Source organism: Alligator mississippiensis, chromosome 6 (genome assembly GCF_030867095.1).
Source record: "Alligator mississippiensis isolate rAllMis1 chromosome 6, rAllMis1, whole genome shotgun sequence".
In the NCBI taxonomy this organism is placed as follows: Eukaryota; Metazoa; Chordata; order Crocodylia; family Alligatoridae; genus Alligator; species Alligator mississippiensis.
Genome location: NC_081829.1, coordinates 80,908,193 through 80,933,642, shown reverse-complemented (window position 1 = coordinate 80,933,642; position 25,450 = coordinate 80,908,193). Strand labels below are relative to the sequence as shown.

The window sequence follows — 25,450 nt, the reverse complement described above, 5'->3', positions numbered from 1 at the left end:
TAATAAAAGATATTACATTGACCCAAAGAGCCTTGTCTGCCCATGTCCTTAGACCAACATGGCTCCAACCAACATCTCAGAAGCCTGGGAACATTAAGTACATGCAGTGACATAGACCATCAGTCAAGGGTGTGCAGTAAGTAAGCAATATCTTGGAACATACCAGGAGTATCTACACAAGACTTTACTGTGCAGTTAACTAATTAACTGCACAGTAAACGTCTCAGTGTCTACGCATGCCCCTATTTGGGCACATAAAACCAATAAACTCTGCAGCAGGTTAGGACTTGTAAATACAAGTCATACCCTGCCGTGGAGTTTATTGGTGCAGAGAAGAACACATGTACATGCTGAGTGGGTGGCTGGGGCATGAGGGTGTTTCAGTGTCAAGGGTGTCTGCTGGCTAGCCCTGCACTGAAGCACCCTTGTGTCCTAGCCAGCCCATCTGCAGTACATCAAGACCAGTCAGAGCATCTCCCCTGGCCCCCAGGCACTCTGCCAGCCAGGGCTGCTGCAACCTGATTCAGTGTGCTGTGCTCCGGGTACACATGTAAACCACATACCTAGGAGCTTCCAGGGAGTAACACACTAAGGAGCTATAAGCTCCGCAGTGATTGCTGCTCCCCTAATGGCACATATAGATGAACCTGCCATGTTATACAGGGACATGAAATGCTCCAGTATTAGTGCATTTTAAGAAGGGTAAATTAGTCCAGACAGCACACCATACCAGTACAGCCGTACTGTTTCTAGCACCTAGTAGTATAACTTGGGTTGGGCACCTGAGGCAGCAGCCCTGGAAGCCAACTTGGGGGGAGGAGGGTAGGGGCCAGGGAGTAGAAAAATTATTGCCACTGCAGCTATACAGTTGCTCCCATGACATGGCTGCAGCTGGATCTCATAATTGCCTTCAGTGCCTTTGAAAATCTCCGTGGCATCAAATCAGATACTTGGCATACTGAACAGTAGTAAGAATCTGGTGGTATTGCTTGATCAATATAGGCAGGAATCTGTCTAGAAAGAATCCCTTTGACTTCAACAGGAAACTTTGTGATAGGATTGGGGTGAAAGTTTGTATAAGGGAAAATAAAAGGAAATATATTCATGTACTCGTCCTTATACATGTGTATCTTTGAAACACCCACTTGTTTTCTGTCCTGGATCCCAAACAGCTTGTCAATATATACATTATTATCTATAGGCTCACTTTTTATATAAAAGATGAATTCCTTAACTGTAGTAGTGCTACTCTACTATGAACCCACTGCTCAAAAGTTAGCTGATGGGGTCCCTCTAGCAGAAAGGTCTCTGAGAGCAACTGTAAACACTTTTGGCATTGAGGACCACTGCTTATGTGCCAAGAACCCTGTAAGAATGGCATTCAATCCACAGGAAGATCTGTGATGTAAATCATTTCCATTTTGGAAACATTTTCTTCATGCTCTGCAAGGAATTATAAAAGCTTATTGTGTAAACGAAAAATTAACACATTCTTAATTACATGCTTTTCCAAATTAAACTATACACCATCAGGGATAGTACACAACACACATACTACCATCAGCATTTTTATAGAATTGACAATCAAAATTACCATGCAGTGAGATGATAAATATTTTTCATTTATTGCCGTTTCTTTTTAAGAAATACAATTTTAAAAAACCAAGAAATGATCAAACTTCTAAAACTGAAACTTTTGCAGGCAGATGATCTTTGGTTCTATCTTTCTGAAGCTACAAAACTGCAATCAGTAGTTTTACTTACCAGCTAAAACATGCTTTTATTTTGATTGTAAAGGCTGCCTATGCTTGAATGATCTCTGAATGTGACCTTTTCTAGGTGCTAAAGTAAACTTACCTACAATCCAGCTATTCCATTCTCTTAACATTTTCCAAGATCTCATTTCTCCATGAAGCCTCATAAAAGTATATCTTAAAATAAAAGGAACATAAGGTCTCTCCTATCCTGGAAAACATATTGTAAAACAGATTATTTTCCTTAGCAAAGGAGGAGAAACTCAGGTTACCTAAATAAACTCCAGAGAGAAATATCGTTTATCAGGTAAAGGCACAGAAGCTGGTCATGCGTTCAACATTTTCATGGGTTGTTTAATAATTAACGGGAATTTAAAAAGCTGGTTGATGTTGTTTTTACATTAAGAGTGTGTGCTTTCTATAAGGTGCACAGCTCCATCTGCTTGCTTGTTTATATGGGTTTTACCAGAGGAAAAGCACACTAGGAAACAGGCTTTAACATTTTTATATTATTCTTTCCTCGGTAAATAAATTATTCACATATTTCATGATCAACCAGTTCAAGGACAAAATAGTGACTCTGTGCCCGATTTTCTTTCCTTTGGCATGCACTGATGTGATTGTTTCCATTTGTGCAAAATAAGGGCAAAGCGGGCCTGGTAGATCATTCTGATTTGGAAGCATTTACACTGGTGTAAGTGACTGCACAAGGTGCAAGAGCATAAAAAAAAAAAAAAAATCAGGATTAACAGGTTAAGTATTCAAACCAATAGGAACATATTATTGATTGGCCAGAACAGTGTTAATGTTTTACCCCATCCATCCCTCACTTCACTGTGGGTGGGGGGAAAGAATGCGGCAATGTACAATAACTGACACGTTTAAATTAGATGACAAATCCTGGAAGTGTTTTGCTAATGCTCTCTTTAGTACAATGAGACTGCTTTTCCAAGTAAGACAAAACAGTATTTCTCATGATGTATCCAAAATCCTTACCATGCTTGTTTAAAAGTGTCAATGTTATGAATTAATCTGAAATTGATTCATGAAAATTTCTAATCACTTTCATTTACCCCTTTTTAAGTAGAATATAGTCCTTTACTATCTGAAAGGGTTCCCTTCCTAACCTCCTGTTATCTTCTAAAGTCTACCTGTGCAGTAAGGAATCAAACTCATGGTTAGGCTTCTGTGCTCTGTAGTGACATTAATATCCTTGTACAATTGGGCCTTTTGTTTATGAATGTCCTATGAACTTCATTTCATAAACCTACTGGATACAAAAAATCATGGACTAAATATAGACATTGGATTTATAGCACATTATACCCTTTCTGCCATCCAGTAACCCCAGGTAACCTCTCTACATTTTACCAGCGACATTCTTTCATCAAGGCAACATTCCCACCTCCCCTGCCACACCCCCCCCCCCCCCACACCTTGTCTCACACCTATTGTTTCCCATGGCCTCTGATCCTCACTGCCCTGCATTTGCATTCTTTGGGTAGATGTACTATTTTTTTTATAACACCATTTAAATAGATGATTTTTGGTATCCAGTAGATTTATGAAATGAAATTCTTAAGTTCATAGGACATTCATAAACAAAAGGTCAGTACAAGGCCCAAATGATGCTTAAATCCCTTTGAAAACTTACTTAAAGAGCTTAAGAAAGATGAATGGGAACTTGTGCTTTGGGAAAAAAAATTAAAATCCTGTAAAACAGTTTAATTGAAAATTGGGATTTTAAACTAAATTACATTTCTATTAAATGATTCTACTATCAAAGGTGGGGAGGGAATGTTTTTTCTATCAAAAAGAATGCCTGGAAACCAGAAGACAATAGCCTGCTGGGTTGATTTAACAGAAACATCTCTCAGAAATCAAGGGAAGTGATTCTTTCACTCTATTCAGCACTGGTGAGGCCTCACCTGAGGTACTGTGTTCAGTTTTGGCCCTCACACTTCAAGAAGGATGTAGACAGTTTGGACAGTCCAGCACAAAAAATTATTAGGGGCTTAGGAGGCAAGACTTGCAAGTAAAAGCTGAAAGAACTATGTTTTTTTAGTCTGGAGAAGAGAATACTGCAGGTTTTCAAATATCTGAAGGGTAATTAGAGAGGATGGAGATGGGCCTTTCTCTGGGGCCCAAGGTGACAGGAATAGGAGCATGACCTCAAGCTTCAGCGAGGGAAATTTTGGATGGGGATTAGGAGGAACTTTCTGTGATCAAGAACTGGAACAAACTCCCTGGAGAAGTTGTGGAATCACCGTCCTTGGACATTTTCAAGAGCATGTGGGACAGACACTTGTCTGCAATGTTTTTTATCAAGGATGATCCTGCCGTGTCCCTTCCAGTCCTACTTTCCTATGATACTGAGAATCTAATTATTTCAATTTGAAAAATCTGCCATGGTGCCCCATGGGAGTTATACTTCAGTTGCTTGGGTCTTCATGTTCCCTTATGGCCTTAGCTACCCTTTCAGACCACATCTCTCAGGATGTTCTTTAGGAGGGATACTATAGCCCATCATGAGATGCACAGTTAACCACAGATCCTGGCTGATAGATGAAACTGCCAGGAGATATTAGATAAACATTTTCAAATTGCAGTATGTTGGTGTTTGAATTATTTTCTATATGGTTTTTTTTTTTTTTTTTTTTAAACCAATTCTTCTTGTACTGACTCTTTGTACTGGTGAATTTTAGCCTAAGAAATTCAGAATCTCAGACCTAATAGACATGGTTTATTTGTCAGTGATCTAGGTCACTGTCTAAATTATGATCTTAGTTTATTGAAGTGCTTAATATTTCTTCACCATCCATAGAGTAGCATTTTGGAGAAAAATGCTTCTAGTCAAAATAGATGTTTCTAGTCATGATCCCCAAAGTGAGTGGAATGGGATATTGGATAGAATTTAACTGCAGGATGCTTGAACTAGCCACACTAATTGATATTCTCCTCCCACCCCCACCTATTTTCCATCTTATTCCTAAAACAGCCTCTTAACATAGCTGTGGCAAAGTGGGGCTCCCCGACTAGCCACAGTGCTAGTTTCCCCACCTGCCTTTGGGCATGCCACCCACCTGTCTCACCTGCCACATCTTGTTGTTAGTTAATTAGGATATTAATTAAGGCGGGAGGCTGCCCATTCTTGTCCCGGTGCTATCTGCAGTGCTATCTGTGGCTCCGTTCCTCCCCTACACTGAAGCCCAAGCCTCACACATGGCAGCCGGATGACACAGTGCTCCCAGCCTACAGCTGGACCAAGTTTAAGCCTCATTGTCAGGCCTCAGACATACACATTCATACTGCCCTCCTCTCAATAGGGCCTCACACTCCACCCACTCTCCCAGGGTCTCTTTCATGCGTTGACAACTTGTACTGCCTTGCTCCCTCTTGGAGTGGGCCCCTCAGCCATAGGCTTTAGCTAGCTGGTGCCTTGGGTGGGAGCATACTGTCTTTTGGGTCTCTCCTGTGACACTCACCGGGGTAGTGGCCAGCCAATTACCTGACCAGGTCTAAGCTTGTCCTGGCCCCTTCCGGGGCAATCTGGTTTTTCTTCCCACCACAGGGGCTCCTCATCTCTGCCCTCTGTCTGGAGCCACCCCTCACCAGGGCATTCTTACACCATGACTGGTGCTCCAGGGTCTCACAGGGACTCTCAATACCCCCCTGGAGCAACAGGTCATTGTGCTCAGCTATAGGTCTCCCTTTCGAGCCCAACTCAGTCTCCCAGTGGTGAACTTACCGGAGCCAAGATTCGTCCCTCTCTCTCGGACTGAGTCCCCTTACTCGGCCTCTGGCCCAAACTACAGCCTCAGGCATCCAGAGACATACCTTGGCCTACTCCCCTCACATGGGGCCAACCCCTTCACTGGGGGTCCACACTGCCCCCTCATTGAGGCTACAGGGCTTCCCTCCCCGGTGGGCTCAAGGGGCTGCAGCCATGCCTGGCCCCCACTCTTGCTCCTCAGGGTCCTGCACCCCACAGGGCGCAGGTGGCCACAACTGTGCCTGGGCCCCACTCTTGCTGCTCAGGGTCTTGCACCCCACAGGACTCAGGTGGCCACAGTCGTGCCTGGCCCCCAACTACCTCCGGTGTTACCTGACCCACCCAAAGGTGAGGGCTAGGGTTAAAGTGCCCCTACCCGCCTTTCACTGGGGTGGTAACTGGCCTGGCATTTCCTGGGGGCTCCTGCACCACTGGGAGCAGGCCACCCACTCCTGACAGGGTACAGTTTTAGGTCATGTCCAGGACCAGGAGCCTCCTAGCCATCCCCTTCAGCTCCTGCCCTTACCTCCAGGATGATATGGAACCTTGTAGCCAAGCAATGTTACTACCTGGCCTGCTGGTAGTGAATTTCCCTGTTTATATAGGTGGCCAGAGATCTAAAATGGCCACCACAATCAAGCACCTGCTGGCTGCTTGGCTCTGCTGTTAAAGTGGCAGGCACCAACAGTGCCCTACCACATACCTTCCCTCTTAAAATTGCTCTTGATGGAGGTTCCCCTGTTGCTTCTCCCAAGCAGGCTTCCCTCAGAGCCTGTGAAAGCCCTCAAGTGGCAAGCACCCCCAAAGGTGCTCCGCCACAATAGTACATCAGAGAAATTAGCTAAAGCTCTTAGGCAGAAATTCTTCCACTAACATCTGTAGATTTGGGTCAATGTCAAATGATTCCCCTTCTCCTGATTCAACTTGTTCCTTAAAAGTCTGCTTTTCCATAAAGACAACCATTACTAGTCCACTACCTAATGATGATTCACTCACTTTTACACTTATAAAAATATTAATAAAATATGAATAAAGTAAGTAGAGTGAAAAGAAATCTTTAATATAACTTGTCCTGGGGGGTAAATGTGACTCTTAAAAAAAAACACCCCAAAACAAACCACACACACATTCTCTTTAGCCTTTCACTTCTGTGTCTGCTTACCTCTCAGTTTCCAGACCCTGAATTTATTTACTATTAAGGTCACACTCCATGGCCAAAGTAGCATTGGCAAGGTAGTCAGAAAGACTTGAGATGGTCTCACCCAATTCTCATTGAGACTCACAAGGATCCATACTTCTGAAAACCTACCCTTATGTTTAAGTTAGGAAGGCTGAGGAGGGCCCTGGGTCTAGAAATCACGACTTCACCTGTTTCTTTGTAAGAATTATGAATGTACCTATAGATTGTATGGGCACATTTTTTTTAGAAAATGAAATGAATGAATTTGCCAGTTTAGCAAAATGAATCCCCTGTCGTGCTATTAAATGGTACATTGTATGATGGCAGTAGCCTTATGTGATCAGAAGGCATATTCATTATAATCTCACCCACTCACACTAGGAGGAAACTTTGCCCAAATATCTATTCAAAGATCTTTATGCATCTTTCATATTTCTTCTCCTTTATGTAGAAATGACAAGTATACTTTGAATATAGGAACTATACAAATAAAAATGAGCACCACATTGATTTAGGTCAGTAGTCTTCATGCTTCTTTGAACTGTATAACCGTTATATATTTTATATTGATTTGTACCATTACAGTTCTGTGTCGTGGGTAATAAAGAATAGCACTTGGTCCACATCTATAGTGTCAGGCTGTTTAGGGCACACTGCTGTAAAAACATACCGCATCCACTCACTCCCACATACCAAAAAAAATGACATTTTGGCCTATATATAGTATGCACCCATTACCATTCTAACAAGCACAACAAAAAGCAACACTAGGCCCACCCTAAGCACGTGCCAGAAAGCAACTACATCGCCAACACTCGGCACATACATAAAATAAGGAAATGGGGTGTGTTTTCAGGGTGGTACATGCTAGCACAGTTTGGGTGGTGGAGACATGCCCTTTACGTCACTACAACTACTTTGTAACCTCCCCAACAACCTGAGAGAGACAGGAGAGCAATTCTTTATTTTTTTTTCCTTCTTTTTCATCCATTTATGGTCCTTCTTTTCATTCTTCTATTTTCCCATTCCTTCTTCATATGCCCTCCAGAAGTTCGTTGCATACCCCCAGTGTATGCATATCCCAGTTTGAGAAACACTGATTCAAGTACATATGAATGTTTTAAAGTTTGAAGAATGATTTGTTATTTTTTAAAATGTGAATGGTCATGATAGAGTAATGCATTCTAAAAATACCTTCAAGGAAAAAGAGGAACTTGGAAGACATGTTTAGCTAACTGATGAATGACATTTCAAAAACTCGTTTTAGAGTGTAGTATACTTCTGATCAGCATCATTCATTTAATCCCTGACAGTCCATAAGCACATCCCTCCAAGGAAATCTTCAATCCATTGTAATAAATAATATTGTTCCAGTTGAGAAAAAGTAGGAAGTGCTCTTATGTGAAGGTACTGATTTAAAAAAAAAAAAAAAAAAAAAAAAAAAGCTGCAACCAGGATTTTCACCCTTAAAAACACAATATATGGGGGACATGGGAAAGTTTAACTCTACAGAAAGGAAGGGATTCATAACCTCTCTAATATATTTTGGAAGGCAGTCATGTAGACAGAGCAGCATGGCATAATAGTTAGTGTACTGGACTGATTCAGAAGACCTGAAATGAAATCATGGTTTCAGTAATGTCAATGCCAACACTTTTAGTGACTTCAAATCAGACCAGCATTTATTTTGTTCCTAAAGATAATTATACTTACATTCCTTTGTGAAGTGTTTTGATATATACGGATGAAAATTATTATAGAAAACTAAGATTAGTAATCCTTGCAGAACTAGGGCTTCTAACTTCCAAATGTTCAGCTCAAGTGTACAGAATAAGCTGAATTTCAGTTGCTTTGAAGTATTCCAGTCACATCAGCTTTGTTTACTCTAGGTCTTTTTCTTAGCTTTTGCCATACTTCCCTATGGATCCATCTCATATAAATTTAGGGGTACTGGACTTTAAAATCAGAGAATCATAAATAATTAGGGTTGGAAAAGATCTCAGGAGGTCATCTAGTCCAACCCCCTGCTCAAAGCAGGACCATCTCCAACTACATCATGTCCAGCCAGGTCGTAAAAAACTCTAAGAAAGGATATTCCACAACCTCTCTGGGTAATCTGTCCCAGTGCTTTACTACCCTCCTAATGAGAGAGTTCTTCCTAATATTTAACCTAAACTTTCCTTGCTGCAACTTGAGAGCACTCTTTCTTGATTAGCCATCTGCCACCACTGAGAACAGTTTAGTTGCATCCTCTTTAGAACCCCCCTTCAGGTACTTGAAGGTTGTTATTAAATCTTCCCTCAATCTTCTTTTCTCTAGTCTAAATAAGCTCAGTTCCCCCAGCCTCTCCTCAGAAGTCATGTGCCTCAGCTACCTAACCATATTCACTGCCCTCTGCTGGACTTTCTCCAAATTGTCCACATGCTTTCTGTAGTAAGAGGACCCAAAACTGGACACAATACTCCAGATGTGGTCTCGCCAGTGCTGAATAGAGGGGAAGAATTACTTCCCTTGATCTGCAGGCAATGCTCCTACTAATGCAGCCTAAAGTGCTGTTCAGCCTTCTTCACAAGAAGGGCACACAGTTGGCTCATATTCAGCTTATTGTCCACTGTAACCTGCAGGTCCTTTTCTGCACAGCTGCTGCTTAGCTGGTCATTCCCCATCATGAACCAGTGCATGGGGTTGTTCTGTCCTAAGTGAAGGACTTCATACTTGTCCTTATTGAACCTCATGAGATTTCTTTTAGTCCAATCCTCCAGTTTGTCTTGGCCTCTTTGAATCTTAGCCCTACCCTCCAGCATATCTACTGCTCCCCCCAGCTTGGTGTCATCTGCAAACTTGCTGAGGGTGCAGTCCAGCCCATCTTCCAGGCCGCTCATTAAGTTATTGAACAAAATTGGCCCCAGGATCAACCCCTGGGCACTCTACTTGATACCAACTGCCAACTAGACATTACTACCCTTTGAGCCTAACAATCCAGCCAGTTTTCTAGCCACCTTACAGTCAAGTCATGCAATCCATACTTCCTTAGCTTGCTTGCAAGAATGTTGTGGGAGATAATTTGATTTTAAAAAATCTTCATATTTAGAATTATAAATAGTGGTTTGCACAGCCAGTAGTTTACAATGAGAAAAATATGACATGCAATGAAGCATGGGAAAAGAAAGATAATTTTATCATTATACAAAGGAAAATGACTTAAAATCCTATAGCACTTTGGAGGAATTTGGATTTAAATCAGGTCTAAATTTGCAGCTTGAGATCATGGCTTTGTAAGATAACTTTTCACTGAATTTCAGTCAGACAATGATGGAAAAAGTCCATACTTGTAGAAACAGGGGCCATCTAAAATCATATTATCTGAATCTGGAGTTTTGGGCAACTCAGCTCAATTACTATATTCTAAATGGTCCCAAATACTTATTATCTTAACCTATCAAACCTGGCAAAAAATAAAACTATCCTCTTTGTATAACTGCTTTCACATACTCTTCCCAAGTCTGACTTGCTGGAGATTGAAAATTAGAGTGCACACCATGCTATCAATTTGTTCCAGTACTTCCTGGAGTGAAAAGACAAGTTTGCCAAGCCATGATAATGTGTGACTTCAGTATGGCTGTGACTTGTGTTTTGTGGGGCTGTACCATTTGATATTGACTGTCTGTTGAAAGAGGGAGAGAAATAAATTGCTGTCAAAAGAAATTGTGGAGCGTGTGTTATGCTGAAATGTGCAAGAGTGAAGTGTGATTTGAAAATGTCAGGCTTGATATGAATTGATGGAATGAGTGTTTGTTTTTTCAAGAGAGCATGCCATGGGGATGGAGAGGAAAATGATGAACTGCTGTTTGAGGAATCATCCCTGCTTCATTACGATCAACATGGAAAGAAAAGTACCAGCCTTCTCAAGAACCTTCCTACCCAGGACCTGTATTTACAAGAATGTGTATAGTAGGAAGCAAAGGAAACTTTGTTTTAGCAGTATTTTTTCTTTTAGTTTCAAAATTCAGGAACAAAAGATAAAATATGTATCATGCAGAAATCATATCAATACTCTTGCTAACGGAAAAGAGACCCCTCCAAAAGCGTTAATTGAATCTAAGCAGGCAAGGTTCTTTGGCTAGATGTGATATCTTTTATTAGACCAACTGAGTAGTTGGAAAAAATTTTTGGTAAACTTTCTGGTGCAGTCACCTTTCGTACTTATGTACAGTTGGCACACGTCTATATAAGAATTCCTTTTTTCATATTGACATACGGGAGATCCACAATGACAGTGTATCCAGCTCGCATACATAAGGATGTAAAATCGTCTTTGATGCAACAAACGAAATATTTGCCAGATGATCTGTAGCACTGTCCGGGGTTCCTCATCTTTTCTCTGGGGTTCTATGCCTGCTTCCCATGCCAGCTGCAAAATCTGTTGCAGCTGTCCTATTTTCATTTGTACATCATTGCACCATTTTTCAAATATTCCTACTATACACCATGTCTGAAAGGTTACGGAATATAAAATAAATTGTAGGAATGGCAGCCAATTTAATTGTGATTTTTTTCTTAAGTATAGGGAGTTTCTGAAACTTTGTAATATCAGTCTCTAAAAAGGAAAGACCTCAGATAAATAAATTAAACCAAGAAAAAAGACTTTTTTCCTTTTCAGGAGCTGAGTGTAAAAAAATCTATTGATAATTCAGTTGGTTCATACATACATATAGTGGTCTACTGAGTCACTTCTTTTCTTCATGTTTCACCTTAAAGACACCCTGCCAGCTTCCGTTCCATATTAAATCCTCCTCGCATCTCCCTTCTTGCAACAGTATTTCACTCCATTCTCCTAGTTTTGTAACATGACCAAAAATGTTCATGTGTTCCAGGAGCGATCCTGGAAGCACAAGCAGTATGTGGCAGTGCACTGGGTGTGCCTGCCACTTTAAGGGCATGGAGCTGGCAGCCTCCAGGTGCCTGATTAGGGCAGCCATTTTAGAGGCAAGGGCTGCCTATATAAACAGTGCAGTTTAGCTGCTGGGGGTCAGGCAGCAATATTGCCTGGCTGAAGGGCTGCTGAGAATGATCTGGAGGTAAGGGGGAGCTGCAAGGGGATGGTAAGGAGGCTCCTGGTCCTGGGCATGACCTGAAACTGCACCCTGCTAGGAGTGGGTGGCCTGGTGGGGGCTCTCAGTGGCGTGGGAGCCCCCAGGAAATGCCAGGCCAGTGATCACCCCAGTGAAAGGTGGGTTGGGGCGCCTTAACCCCTAGCTCCCACCACCACTGGGTGGGTTACCCTTGTGTTTGTTGGGGGGCCCAGAGGGCCAGTGTTGTGAGGGGCCCAGAAAGGGTGGACCCCAAGAGTGTGATTGAGTACAGGGCGTGGTGCTGCGGTTGCCCCTAGGAGAAAGGGAGTAGCGGCACGCTGAGGCCCGAGGATGCGAGTGAGCGGCTAGAGACCCAGCCCGAAGGGGAGAGTACCCTCGACTGGCCCATGCTGGGGCCAGGACTATGGGAGTCAAAAGGGCCAGGGGCCCACCGCGAGGGACGCCCAAGAGCTGGGGGCCTGGGGTCCCGACTGGCCTGGAGGTGGGCCAGGGCAAGTGGCCGAAGGTCCCGGGGGGACCACACCTGAGAGGGGAACATGGCTTCGGGGGGGCTAGGTAGCCCGGATGACAGCAGAGTGGCCGCCTGATAGGAGAGGATCATAAAGGGGTCCTGTGTGGATGATTCTGGGGCCCAATATGGGGCCGGTGATTATGTGAACATCATGATGCCATCTGCGAGGCTTGGGCTGCAGTATTGGGGAGGTAGGAGCCACAGAGAGCGCCCCCTGGCATCGGGGCACTAGATGGGCAGCCTCCTGCTTAATTGACATCTGATTGAATCAATTATCATCAAAGGCGTGGCGGGCAAGATAGGCGGGCAGTTGCCCACAAGACGGGGCGGGCCCTGGAGTCCGGCCCTGAGGAGGCCCCCTGTCACACAGTGTCTATCCTGTCTTGGAGCAAAGGCAGCACATGGACACAACATCCCCCTTGGCTCTGTAGGGAAATAGTGGACCTCCTGTGTCTAAAAAGAAAGACCTATAAAGGATGGAAGGCTGGATCCACCTCAAAGGAGGAGTATTCTGCATTGGCCTGGACCTGTAGGGAGTGAATCAGGAAAGCCAAGACTACAACTGAACTCCAACTGGCTAGACATATCAAGGATAATAAAAAGTCCTCTTTTTAGATATGTGGAGAGCTGGAGGAAAAGCAAGGGTAACATTGGACCCCCACTAAACCACATGGGACAACTGACGCCCAGGAAAAAGCCAACCTGCTTAATGGGTATTGTGCATCGGTTTTTCACCAGCCCGAAGGGACGGCCCTGCTCAATACGGTATGGGACAGCTAGGGTGAGGGAGAATTGTTACCCTCCATCAATGTTGACCATGTAAAGGAACACCTTAAGAGGCTGGCCCAGGCAGTTTACACCCCAGGGTACTTAAGGAGCTGGCAAGTATAGCTTAGCTGCTGGCATGGATCTTCGAGAACTCGTGGTTATCAGGTGAAGTGCCCAAAGATTGGAAGAAAGCCAATGTGGTGCCTATCCAGAAAGGGAGGAAAGTAGATCTGGAGAACTACAGGCCCATCAGCCTGACCTCTATCCCAGGGGAGATGTTGGAAAAAATTATCAAAGAGGCCATTTTTGACAAACTGGCTGATGGCAACATCCTGAGGGATAGCCAGCATGGGTATGTTGTGGATAGGTCTTGCCTGACCAATGTCATCTCCTCCTACAACCAGGTGACCTATCACCTGAACAAGGAAGAGGATTTAAAAAATATCTTGATTTTAAAAAGGGTTTTGATCTGGTATCCCATGATCATGTCATAGAAAAACTGTCCAACTGTGGCCTCGGCTACATCAGTCTGCTGGCTAGGGAATTGGCTCTGAGGTCAGACCCAGAGAGTGGTAGTTGAAGGAAGTCAATCATCATGGTGCACAGTGACCAATGGGGTCCCTCAAGGTTCCATCCTTGGGCCTATACTCTTTAACATCATCATTAATGATGTGGACATTGGTGTCAGAAGCAGACTGGCCAAGTTCGCCAATGAAACCAAACTTTGGGGTAAAGCATCCTCACCTGAGGACAGGATGGTGATCCAGACTAACCTTGACAGGCTCAGGAAATGGGTGGATGAAAACCTGATGGCATTCAACACCAAAAAATGCAAGGTACTCCACGTTGGGAAGAAAAACCCAAAGCATGCTGTAACAGGGAACCCTAGCCCTGTTACCAGAAGGCAGGTCAGTCCCTTTAAGACTAGAACTCTCCAGGCACAGCCTGCTGGCAGGGTAGGGGTTAAAAGCTGAGCCTGGTCAGCGAGTCAGGTGCCTGGAAGGGGGCAGGCCAGAGCTACAAAAACCCTGGGCTTGGCAGCAGTAGGAGGCAGTGGCCAAAAGGGAAGGAGGTTGTGTGTGAGAGCTCCACAGAAAGGCTTGGCTGCTGGTCTGGCTGTTGTGAGAAGGGAACTGCTGATGACTCCCAGAGAAGCGGTGGTAGTGCCACATGCCAAAACCTGAACGACAGATACAATTGCCCTTGCCACTTCTGCTGGGTCAGTGCAGCTCTGTACCATCCTGCACATTAGGAAGTGCCTATCAGGAACAATCCATCTCTTAAAACCAAACTTGCTTTGTAAAACTTACAGTGCAATATTTCTTAATGTCAAGAAAGTAGATCCTTGGCAGCATATTGCCCTCCATGTATGTAGGAGACCTAACAGAGGACATCTAAATGTGATGAATGAATACATCAAATAGCACTTGCTTAATTTATGTACATGCTTGCTGCCTTTTAAGACCAAACTAATTCTATACATTTTTAAATTAAGGCAAACAAAGTTTGGTTCTTCTAGGATTGTGCAATAAACACTTGAAAAATACTGTTTTCTATAGCACTTAAATCTATGGATTTTATACCATTGACTCATTGAGTTACCATCACCAGATACATGCACAGGTGAACAAAGAATAAAAAGTGTCTTTAAGTAGATTGGCTTCCAGTCTTGCCTACTCTTACCTATACAGTGACCTAGCACTAACAATACCCACTAGGCAAAGCATTGTTCATGTTGGTCTAGTATTTATCCCCATTTCACAAGGCATTCTTAAGACAGCAGCTGAATATACCATGAAAAATGTGCACTTTCCAGTATGCTCATTCATCATGGATGAATGAACTCACCTTGGAGTTAACTCTTTTTTCTTTTGAGGAAGAATACTCCAGCAAAGGATATAAGAATTCTGCAAAATGCAGTGGTTGAAGGTTCTTTGCCTTCATGCAAAAAAGAGTGTATTAATCTCCTGATAAAGCCAACATTTAAAAACAGCCATAAATAACAGTAGAACATAGTGCTAATTGCTCATTAGCTCTTATTCATTAAGGCTGCTTGCAGACATAAAAAAAAAAAGAGCTTTACTTTAAATTTAGCGCGCTCCCATGCCCAGCCCAGTGCATGCCCAGAAAAGCAGTGCATTAGTTGCACCCTAACCCTCCCCCCCCACCCCCCTATGTCTGCAAGCAGCCTAAAAGGTTAAGGTGCCCTCTGCTGATAGAAATGTCTCTACTGACATAATGTGAAGATCAGCCAATTTGCCCTGGTAAGGGTTTTTTGATATACAATTGTTCTTGCAGTTTTTTAGAAAAACAGACTACATATTTTTTGCCAGGCATTTGCATATAAGAAAGGAAGAGAGTGTTTCATGTGAATAGAAATGAAATAACAGAAACCATCAATGGAAAAAAAATTATAGATCAGATACCATAGTTTGAGCATGTAACATATTTGGCTATAGCAACATAATAGTAATATAAAGGCTTTTAGGACCCCATGTTGTTGTTTTTTCAGATCCTGGGAATCATTATGGTGTCTTATTGGCTGAATCTCTAACCTTAGCAGAAGATGACTGCAGTTCTTTTAATCATTTGTGTATTAATTGCGCATTCAGATTGCCCATGCATATGAATGTGCAATTAATACAACCCAATAAACTTCAGAGTAGTTCAAGCCAGAGTAAACTGTTCTTGGGCACAGTATCTATATGTGTGCCTAGGTCAGAGGCAATTTGAGCTGGGGCAGAGCAATTTGGCTGGGCTGACCAGGCGCAGTTGACACCTGCGGTTACTGACTACACGTGTTTTGGCACAGTAAATTACTCCATCATAAGATAGTACTGTTGAAGATAGTACTATCTTACAGTGGAGTTAATTAGTTTACTGTGCTCTAATACATTAGCAAATATGGACATGGCACAAGTACATGAGACACTTTACTGTGCAGTAGAGCTAATTACTGTGGAATATGCATCTGTGTCTACACGTGCAGATGCTTACTACACAGCAATTGACTCTAGTCAATTTGCTACCTGAAAATGCAAGTAGCAAAGTTACTCATGATTGATTAGTAACTGTGCACTAGCGTATGTGTAGATGCCTGACTGGGAGAAACTGTGCTCTTGGTCAGCTGGGCAGCAGGAGGTGGGACACTGTTCCCTGCCCCCAGGAGCTGCCTGTTGCTGGGGTAGGCTCCACAAGTGGAACCCAGGAGGGACAAATGTCCCCCTGGCAGCAGGGAGCTTCCAGCGCCCATCCACAATTATGGGACCAGGGCTGGGAGGTCCTTATCTCCCAGCCCAAGCTCCATGGTTGTGGGAACCGGGCTGGGAGATCTTTCTCTCTGAGTGCCAGCTCCATGATTGTAGCTGGCAGTGGGAGATCCTTATCTCTTAGGCTGAATCCCAAAGGTGGCCAAAATTTGGAATGGGCTTCCAAGGGAGGTGGTGCTTTCCCCTACCTTGGGGGTCTTTAAGAGAAGGCTGGATAGGCCTTTCTATCCCCCTAGGCAGGGGGTTGTACTCGATGATCTGTTGAGGTCCCTTCCGACCCTAGCATCTATGCATCCTGTGGTCATGAGGCCCAGGCTGGGAGATCCTTCTGCATCTCGCAGCCCAGGCCCCATGATCTTGGGACTTGGACTGGAAAATAAGGATCTCCCAGTTCCAGCCCCATGAAGACAGAGATGGTGCTGGGAGATGAGGATATGGCTCTCCCAGCCCCAACCCTGTGATCGTGGAGCTGGGGCTGGGAGCTCTGTGCTGCCAGGGCAGGGGGACATTGTCCCTTACTGGTCTTCAGTGGCAGAGACTGCCCCAGGAGCAGACAGCACTGTCTGAGCCCCTGCCAGGAGACGGCTGTCTCCTGCCTGCCAGGAGACAGCTGTCTCCTGGCCCCTGGGTTAGCACCCAGGGGGAGCCTATAGCTCCCCCTTGTCAGAACTGATTAGTTGAGTGCCTCGGTACAGTGGAACTTTCTAGCACAAGGCACAGAGAGACAGGGGAATTCTCGGCATGGTGGAGAACCCCGGCGTGGAAAAGTTCCTGCCGCTCATATGCAAATGCGCATACTCTAATTGGCTGGTTTCAAATTATTCCTATGTGATGGCTGGCAATTGGCTCGCTAGCCGTATAAAGGGTTGGAGTTGTTTCCGCCCAGGTTGGAGAACTCCGTGCTCATCTCGGAGTGGAACCTGGCGGTCTGATCACCTACCAACGACTCCCCGTCGACAACCCCCCCAACGTACCCCCGTGTCCTGCATGCTTGAGTTCAGACCCGGTTTAAAGATACCTCGTCTTACAAGAGCTCCTTGGTTTGATTGTAACACAAGTTGGAGTTTGAAGTTAACTTTCTTTCTACGCTGTACATCGTGACAGTGTAGGTAAAGCCATCTTTGTTTGAACCAGTACGTGTGTGCGCCTAATTCTACTCCAGCGGTCGCAAGTACCCATCTGTATGTGCCAGGTTTGTGGCTACAACCCAGCCGGCCCCTTCCCCAGATCCCAAGCTCAGTCACCCACACCCTTGGCTGCTGCAGGGGTCACTTGCAGGGTCACAGGGAGCAGGAGCAGTCTGCTGCTAGGAACAGCAAATCTACTCCTGAGTCTCTGCACGTGTAGACTCATGCTCAGGAGAGTTTACTCTCAAGTAGTTTATTCAAGAGAAAAGTGCTCCCAGATTAATTCATGGGTAGATGCACTCACAGTGATGCTTTACTCCAGAGCTAGTCTATTCCACAGTATAGTGCATGTATATATGCACCCAATATGTTATCTTTCTCTACGTAGGTTGCATGATAGAAATCTGGTTTATTTGAAAACTCATGTTTGGACCTCATTTACCAAAACAATTTTGGTTTAAAAATAAAATGTATGAATGAAAGAAATGTACAGGAAAATAACCACGGACATCCTGCTACATTTCTGGTCCTGACTCTTTAGTGTGCATCACCTGTATCTCGGAATACAGCAAGGATCCAAAGCTATGTGTTACTAGCTTTAATGAGCAGTTTATTGCTTTGAATGGGAAAATCCTCTACAGTATACTCCTATCACAAAAGTTTTCAACATTTCAGTTACATTTGCAAGGAGACACACAAAGCTTCAGCATTTGACCAAAAAAACCCTTCACCCAACTTAAAGTCTTCCTCCTCTAATCCTTTCAAGTGAGAAGGAATCTTCACAATAAAAAAGACACATTGCTCACTGTGTGATACTTGAAAACATCTGCCATCTCCTGGGGGCTTAAGGAGAAAAAGAAAAGCATCTCATGAAATATAAAATTACCATGGAATACATATTAATGAATACAACTTGTTTTCCAGTATGGTCCAATGTACTCTTCACCCTGCATTGCTTCACAGTTACATTGCTGTTCACACTTTTTTTGCATTCAGAAACAGCAGCAAAAACAAGAAAACATGTAGCAGCACAACAGTCTGTCTTTTACAGGAATAAATCAGTAGCTAGGGAACCTTTCAGGAAAAATAGAGTTTATTGTATAGAGTCAGTATGGAATACATCAACCTTTAAAATATTGCAGAAATATATCTGCTATATAAACATCATTAAACAGTTGAGAAAGTAGGATTTTTGCTGTTGTCAAATACCTAGGTCAGATCTGTCCCTTAGCAACTTTAGTAAACACTGTGGATGTCTTTTCCAGAAGTAAAATACTGTCACTGATTCTTAAGCATGGAGGCTGCTTCAAACTCTGTGACATCTCTGGGGAAACTCCTGCCTCTTCCAAAGGAGGCTCAAGCAAGCCCAGGAGAAATGGAAAAAAAGGCTTTGCTTTCTTCTTGTTTAATCTTTTTTTGCAGAAATGGAGTCATCTGTCCTAGATAGAATAAGCAGGACTCTGCATTTGCTGGGACAAATTCTGCCTCTAGAGACACTGCTACTCAGCATTACAGAAATGCAAAGGAGAGCAGAATATGGTTTGTGAGCTGTAAATGAAAACAAGTAGGAAAAATGAACTGGCAAACTAAATTTAAGACAGGTGCTGGAGTCCAGCTATACATGTAAGTCAGGATGGAGACACTAATAAAGGTATGATGTGACTCACTTTTATAATTGTTTGTCTGGTGCTCTGGATTCCAGGCATACATCAGAGCACACCTATGCTACTCTACCTATTTCAGGTTGAATGACCTGTTTAGGCTAGGGACAGACATTATACAGAACCTGGTTTAAGTGATCAGAAACTGGTTTAAACCTGTAACAGAACACATGTTCAGAGCACATAAACCAGTTTGAAAATGGCCCCTAGGCATATAGTATGCTAGCTAATGCTGAGAGGTGTCTATATGTGTCTCTTTCCAATTTCACTTGGACAAGCAGACAGAACAGTGACCACTTAGGGCTATTTGGAGCTAATCAACAGGTCAGCCAATAAGCTGTTTAAGAAGAGTTTGAAGTAATTGAGGGAGACTATTGTTTTGCTGATGAGGTGATAATCACTGTTATCAGCCCCTACTGGCTTGCTCACCTGTCAGTTTGCTGCAGACAGTATAAATAAGCAGGGAAAGGGAGATTGAAAAGCTCTATATCTTCAACAGATACATGCACTACACCCCCCTCCCAAGCCTCAAAGTGATAGCAGAGGGCTGGGATCTGGCAACAGTCCCACCCCTTTTGCAGCCAGCAGGGAAAAGCCTAGAACCATGCAGGCAGACCTCCCTACTCAGAGGTTTTGCAGGGGCCTGGCTATACCCACTCCCTCAGCTCATTGCTGTGCCAGGGAAGGGAGGGCTGCTTTAGCTCCCTCAGCTCCTAGCCTGAGCCACTGCAGGCATGTGCCTGAACTTCCTCAGTCCAGAGATAATGTCTGTCCAGTTACAAACCAGTTCAGCCTACCCAGGTTGCAAAGATTGAATCAATTCAAGCTCAGGCTTTTTTAATGTCTGTCCCTAGCCTTAGAGCGCCCTGGTCCAGCAGCTCTAATAACAGATAAAGCCTGCCAGATAGAGGAGATGCTAAAGGCTCAGGTAACTAGATGAAATCATGGGCTAAGAAGCCCCTAGTGCAGTGGTGTCCAACTTTTTTTTTTTTTTGCCACAATCTGCTCCTGGGAGCAGAGTGCAATAGCAGTGGCCCAAGGGCAGGGGAGATCCCAGCACGTGGCGCGGCTCATCTTTTGTGTGCGGCACTGCCGGCATTGCCCCCCGCAACCCAAGGTTGGGAACCACTGCTCTAATGCTTATAAAAAGTGATGCAACAGGGAGGAGTTAAAAAGATGTCTATGCTTGGGGTGATGGAGATGAGCTTTGAGAGCAAATGCTAGAGCTGATTAGCAATGTTCACATTTTTAAATGGTTTGGTTCTTTGAAACTGTGGTTTGTTGTAGCAGGCCACTTTTGGTGAAACTTTTGTTGGGAAATAGTTTGTTTGGTCTGTGATAAGGTTTCTTTTGAAAATGAAAGGGAGAGATTATGCCAATGTGTAGAAATGATCTATTTTTATATAAATAAACATTCATAAGGAAATAATATTTCCTCTAGGACTGTGGCTGTAATCTAGGATATGGAAAATTGAATGCAGACTACAGGCCAGGTCTGTGCCCTAACCATTGAGCTGTTGTCTACTCTGGAGGCTGTCTTTTTGAAGAACCAGTGAAAAGTCTTGGTTTTGTCCAGTAAGAATTTTTTTCTAGGAGAGGAAAACTGTTTTCTGCTTCTGCCTAGCTCCAGTACAGGCTTTTAAGGAAGTGGAAAAAATTAAGTTAGGGCCCAGAGGGGTGAGGAGAGGCAGGCATGATTTTTAAGATTTTTGTCTTTGTTCATCTAATTACCTGGAAGGGATAAGCTTGTGTAAAGCTTAGTTAAAGTCCTAAATTACATCACCAAGTGAAACTGCTGAAAAATTTGTAGGCTGATAAAGGAGAAATAACCTGGGTGCCTGTAGCAGTATACACCATAAGGGTCTCAGTTGGAAATTGCACTTTGTTATAAACGCTTAATGGTTGATTGATAGAATGGATACCCAACTAACCAGCAGCTGTTGCTCTAGCCAAACTTAACCACCTGGCAACAAAAAAGATGGTGTAAAAGTTGATTCACTGCTGGATTTAGATTAGTGCAGAATAACCCACTGGCAGAGTGATCCTCCGTTAGCTATGGACTTGGTATATCCAACGAACTTCTGCCCATAGTATAGCGTGAAGTGGTTTTGTGCCATCTTAGGATCTGTTTCCACCCACATAACTATGTTCTTTCCCAAAAAAAGGAAAGATATTGTAAGAAAGTGATATTCCTATCACTCCCTTTTCAATTCACAGCTTAGTTAAAAGGTGACTTGGAAGATCAATTGCTAAAAATACATTACCATGAAATTAGGGAAGAGCCCTGCCCAGGCATGGAATATCCACAGTTAGTAAATTAAAAGCTATCAGACATCCTCCTTAACTTGGATTTCATGTCCCAGACCCTGGCCTATTCAGTCACTGGTCTCTATGCTGTTCTCTGTGTTGCTAACACAGAATCACTTCAGCCATGGTTCATCCTGTCATCCTCCATGTAAGGCTTAACCAATTAGTAGAACTTTGCTCTGGCCATGTGCATCACTGGAGAATCTTCCCCTTGGGCATAACATTCTAGACAATTATCTCCATATGCCAAGGACCTTTTGCTTTACTGAAAGAATTCAGAATCCCTTTTCTTCTACATTTCATCAATAATTGACAAGTGTATTATTTCCCCTGTGATGAGCTTGGATCTTAGTTTTCCATGATAAAAAAATAACAACATTACAGATAAAAAACCCATACAAATCCATGTTTTTCCATGGCTCGCCCTCGCCCTCCTCCCCCCCCCTCTGTTGATTGTCCAAGAGGTCCCAGTAGTGGCCCTGCCCCTTGCCACTGGTTGGCTGAAGACAGCCCCACCCCTCACCACTGATTACAGGGAGGGGCTGCACAACAGGCAGCCTGCTTGCCCAATCAACAGCAAAGGGAGGAGAGACCAACCACCATCTTGACTGCTTCCCTGTGTGCCAGCAGCTTCTCCCCTGCAGCAGGCAGCCACACTTATTTTCAGTAAGTTTTGTTTTCTGAAATTCTAAAGATATTGTGTTTAAAAATATATATATATATATTTTTTTAATGCAAATTCCACATTTCTGTGGCAAATGGATTTCTAAGACCCCTGGTGATGAGAGACTGGGAGAATTATAAAATCTACCAGCCTGTTTAAAACAGTTACTCATTAGGGAACTCCAAATAATTTTTCGGTACCTGAGGGGGAAAGCATTGAAATTAAGTTGTAGAAACCTTCTTCTTAACCTTTATGGTTGGCTTATGTGGCTAGCTGAATGATGGAGAAGGTGTTTTTCATCTTTTAAAATAACTGCTATTTTTGCAACCTCTGTTTATAAGATAATTGAAATAGCCTGTTAAACTAATGGATTCTTTGCAAAAGGAAGGGATGCATGAAGAGAGCCTATCATCTAATAATGACAAAAACAGTATTTATTTATCAGAAAAATAAATATAATTCACTCATCTCAAGATAGTACTATAATGACAGAGATAAATGAGGGAACTGGGCTTATTTATTTTGGAAAAGAGAAGGCCAAGAGGGAATTTAATAGCATACTTCAACTACCTGATGTGTAGTTACAAAGAGGATGGAGCTAGACCAGGAGTGGGCAATTAGTTCAGTTCCAGGGCCTCTTAATGAATTTTAAGCTGTTGAGGGCTGCAAGGGTAGCCCTTCCCCTTGACAGGTGCTGCGGTCCTTAGTTATCATCTTGGGACCAGAAGTTCTGCCCCCTAACTCCTGACCTTTGCCCCTGGAAGTCCCTCCACTTGCCCCCAAAAGTATTCCTTTTGGAAGGGGAGGACTGCCATCTTGCAACAAGAAAAAAATGAAATCATATACTAAAAGTCAAACACCTACTATACTTTAATTTTATTACAAAAAATATTTTTGTCATGATTTGTGTTCATAGTGTGTATATAGATATAGTGTGTATATAGAGAGGATTGCATAATAACTCAAAAATAAAGTCTTGCTTTTGTATATTGTGTTTGGGGAGGGGGTTGGTGGTTGATATGTGTGTGTATGGTGGGGGGTTTATAAAGAGGTGTGGCCATGTGGGGGTGCACAGGACATGTTGGGAAGTGTATATATGGGGGGTTGTGGGGTTTGCAGGGTGTGGGGATCCCCCCACACACTCCCTCCCATGGTGTAGCAGCAGCAGGAAGCGGGAGCTTGGGGCACTTATGGCCATGCAGACACTGCCACCCAGTGGCACATGACTCTGGCCAGTGCTGTACATGATGGCAAGGAGTGCAACCAAACCAGCCCAACTCTATATTGTGGGGCTCCCTGAAGCATATGTGCAGCTCCTGGCACTTGTGCACCACTGGAGGAAGCCCCACATGATTGATCCAGCTGCCTTCCCTGCTGTGCAAGTCCTGGGACTCCACCAGGAAGCAGAGGGTGGGGCTTCCCTCCACTTCTCATGGAGTCCCAGGACCTGCATGGCAGGAGACGGAGAAGCCAGACAGCTCCGTCATGCAGGGCTTTCCCCAGTGGTGCATGAGTGCAGGGAGCTGCACTTGTGCTGCGGGGAGCCCTGCACGATAGAGATGGGCTGGCCTGGCTGTGCTCCTTGCCACCATGTGCAGTGCTGGCCAGAGCCACATGCTGCCAGGTGACTGCAACTGCATGGCCCATGAGTACCCCAAGCGCCTGCTGCTGCTGCTGGCAGCAGTGGGGACTGTGCACCATGGGGGTGGGGAGCATGTTGACGCCTCCCACACACCTCCCCACCCTCCTCACACCCACACTCTACTCACCACTGTGCTCCTGCTGCACCCCCAGGTGTGGGCTCCATGCTCCCACCAGTCTCATGCTCCATGCTCCCACCCAACTGCAGGTCCCCCTGCCCCCCTGCCACACCTCTACCTGCTGCCTGAAACCAGCACTGCAGCAGGGAGACAAAGAGGAGCTGCTGGATGCTGAAGGAGCTGAGCAGTTACAGCAGTGGAAGCAGCAGCCCCACCAGTGTAGGAGGGAGGCTCGTGAGTTATGTGAGGTGGTGGGTGCCTGTGGGCTGGATGAAATTGCCTGGTGGGCCAGACCCAGCCTGTCACTGAGCTAGACTGTTCATAGATTCATAGATGTTAGGGTCGGAAGGGACCTCAATAGATCATCAAGTCCGACCCCCTGCATAAGCAGGAAAGAGTGCTAGGTCTAGACGACCCCAGCTAGATACTCGTCTAACCTCCTCTTGAAGACCCCCAGGGTAGGGGAGAGCACCACCTCCCTTGGGAGCCCGTTCCAGACCTTGGCCACTCGAACTGTGAAGAAGTTCTTCCTTATGTCCAGTCTAAATCTGCTCTCTACTAGCTTGTGGCCATTGTTTCTTGTAACCCCCGGGGGCGCCTTGGTGAATAAATCCTCACCAATTCCCTTCTGTGCCCCCGTGATGAACTTATAGGCAGCTACAAGATCGCCTCTCAACCTTCTCTTGCGGAGGCTGAAAAGGTCCAGTTTCTCTAGTCTCTCCTCATAGAGCTTGGTCTGCAGGCCCTTGACCATACGAGTTGCCCTTCGCTGGACCCTCTCCAGGTTATCCGCATCCTTCTTGAAGTGTGGCACCCAGAATTGCACGCAGTACTCCAACTGCGGTCTGACCAACGCCCTATAGAGGGGAAGTATCACCTCCCTGGACCTATTTGTCATGCATCTGCTGATGCACGATAAAGTGCCATTGGCTTTTCTGATAGCTTCGTCACACTGCCGGCTCATGTTCATCTTGGAGTCCACTAGGACTCCAAGATCCCTTTCCACCTCTGTGCCACCCAGCAGGTCATTCCCTAGGCTGTAGGTGTGCTGGACATTTTTCCTCCCTAGGTGCAGCACTTTGCATTTCTCCTTGTTGAACTGCATCCTGTTGTTTTCTGCCCACTTGTCCAACCTATCCAGGTCTGCCTGCAGCTGTTCCCTGCCCTCCGGCGTGTCCACTTCTCCCCATAGCTTTGTGTCATCTGCAAACTTGGACAGAGTACATTTCACTCCCACGTCCAAGTCGCTGATGAAGACATTAAAGAGTATTGGTCCAAGGACCGAACCCTGCGGAACCCCGCTGCCCACACCCTTCCAGGTCGAGACCGACCCATCCACCACGACTCTTTGGGTGCGACCCTCTAGCCAATTCGCCACCCACCGGACTGTGCAGTCATCCACATCACAGCCTCTTAACTTGTTCACCAGTATGGGGTGGGATACCGTATCGAAGGCCTTCCTGAAGCCTAAGTATACGACATCCACCCCTCCTCCTGTGTCCAGGCGTTTCGTAACCTGGTCATAGAAAGAGACTAGGTTGGTCAGGCACGATCTGCCCGCCACAAACCCATGCTGGTTTCCCC

General features: G+C 44.5%; 1 protein-coding gene and 1 long non-coding RNA gene across 6 annotated transcripts in view; one reads left to right on the top strand and one right to left on the bottom strand.

The window, feature by feature from the left end:
• Window positions 1–2,056, bottom strand: part of C6H10orf90 (chromosome 6 C10orf90 homolog) — a 252,619-nt gene extending 250,563 nt beyond the window's left edge. For 2 of the 4 annotated variants that reach the window (XM_059730041.1, XM_019482863.2), the window contains exon 1: window positions 1,858–2,056. Coding sequence is in view for 1 of the 4 variants with exons in the window: in XM_019482865.2 (XP_019338410.1) it covers window positions 1,858–1,921 (64 nt within the window). In the remaining 3 variants the exon portion in view is untranslated. The remainder of the gene's footprint in view (window positions 1–1,857) is intronic. The other 2 variants (XM_059730043.1, XM_019482865.2) reach the window with 1 other exon arrangement.
• LOC132251204 (uncharacterized) overlaps window positions 1–25,450 on the top strand; it is a 63,939-nt gene that overhangs the window by 14,687 nt on the left and 23,802 nt on the right. The window lies entirely within an intron of this gene.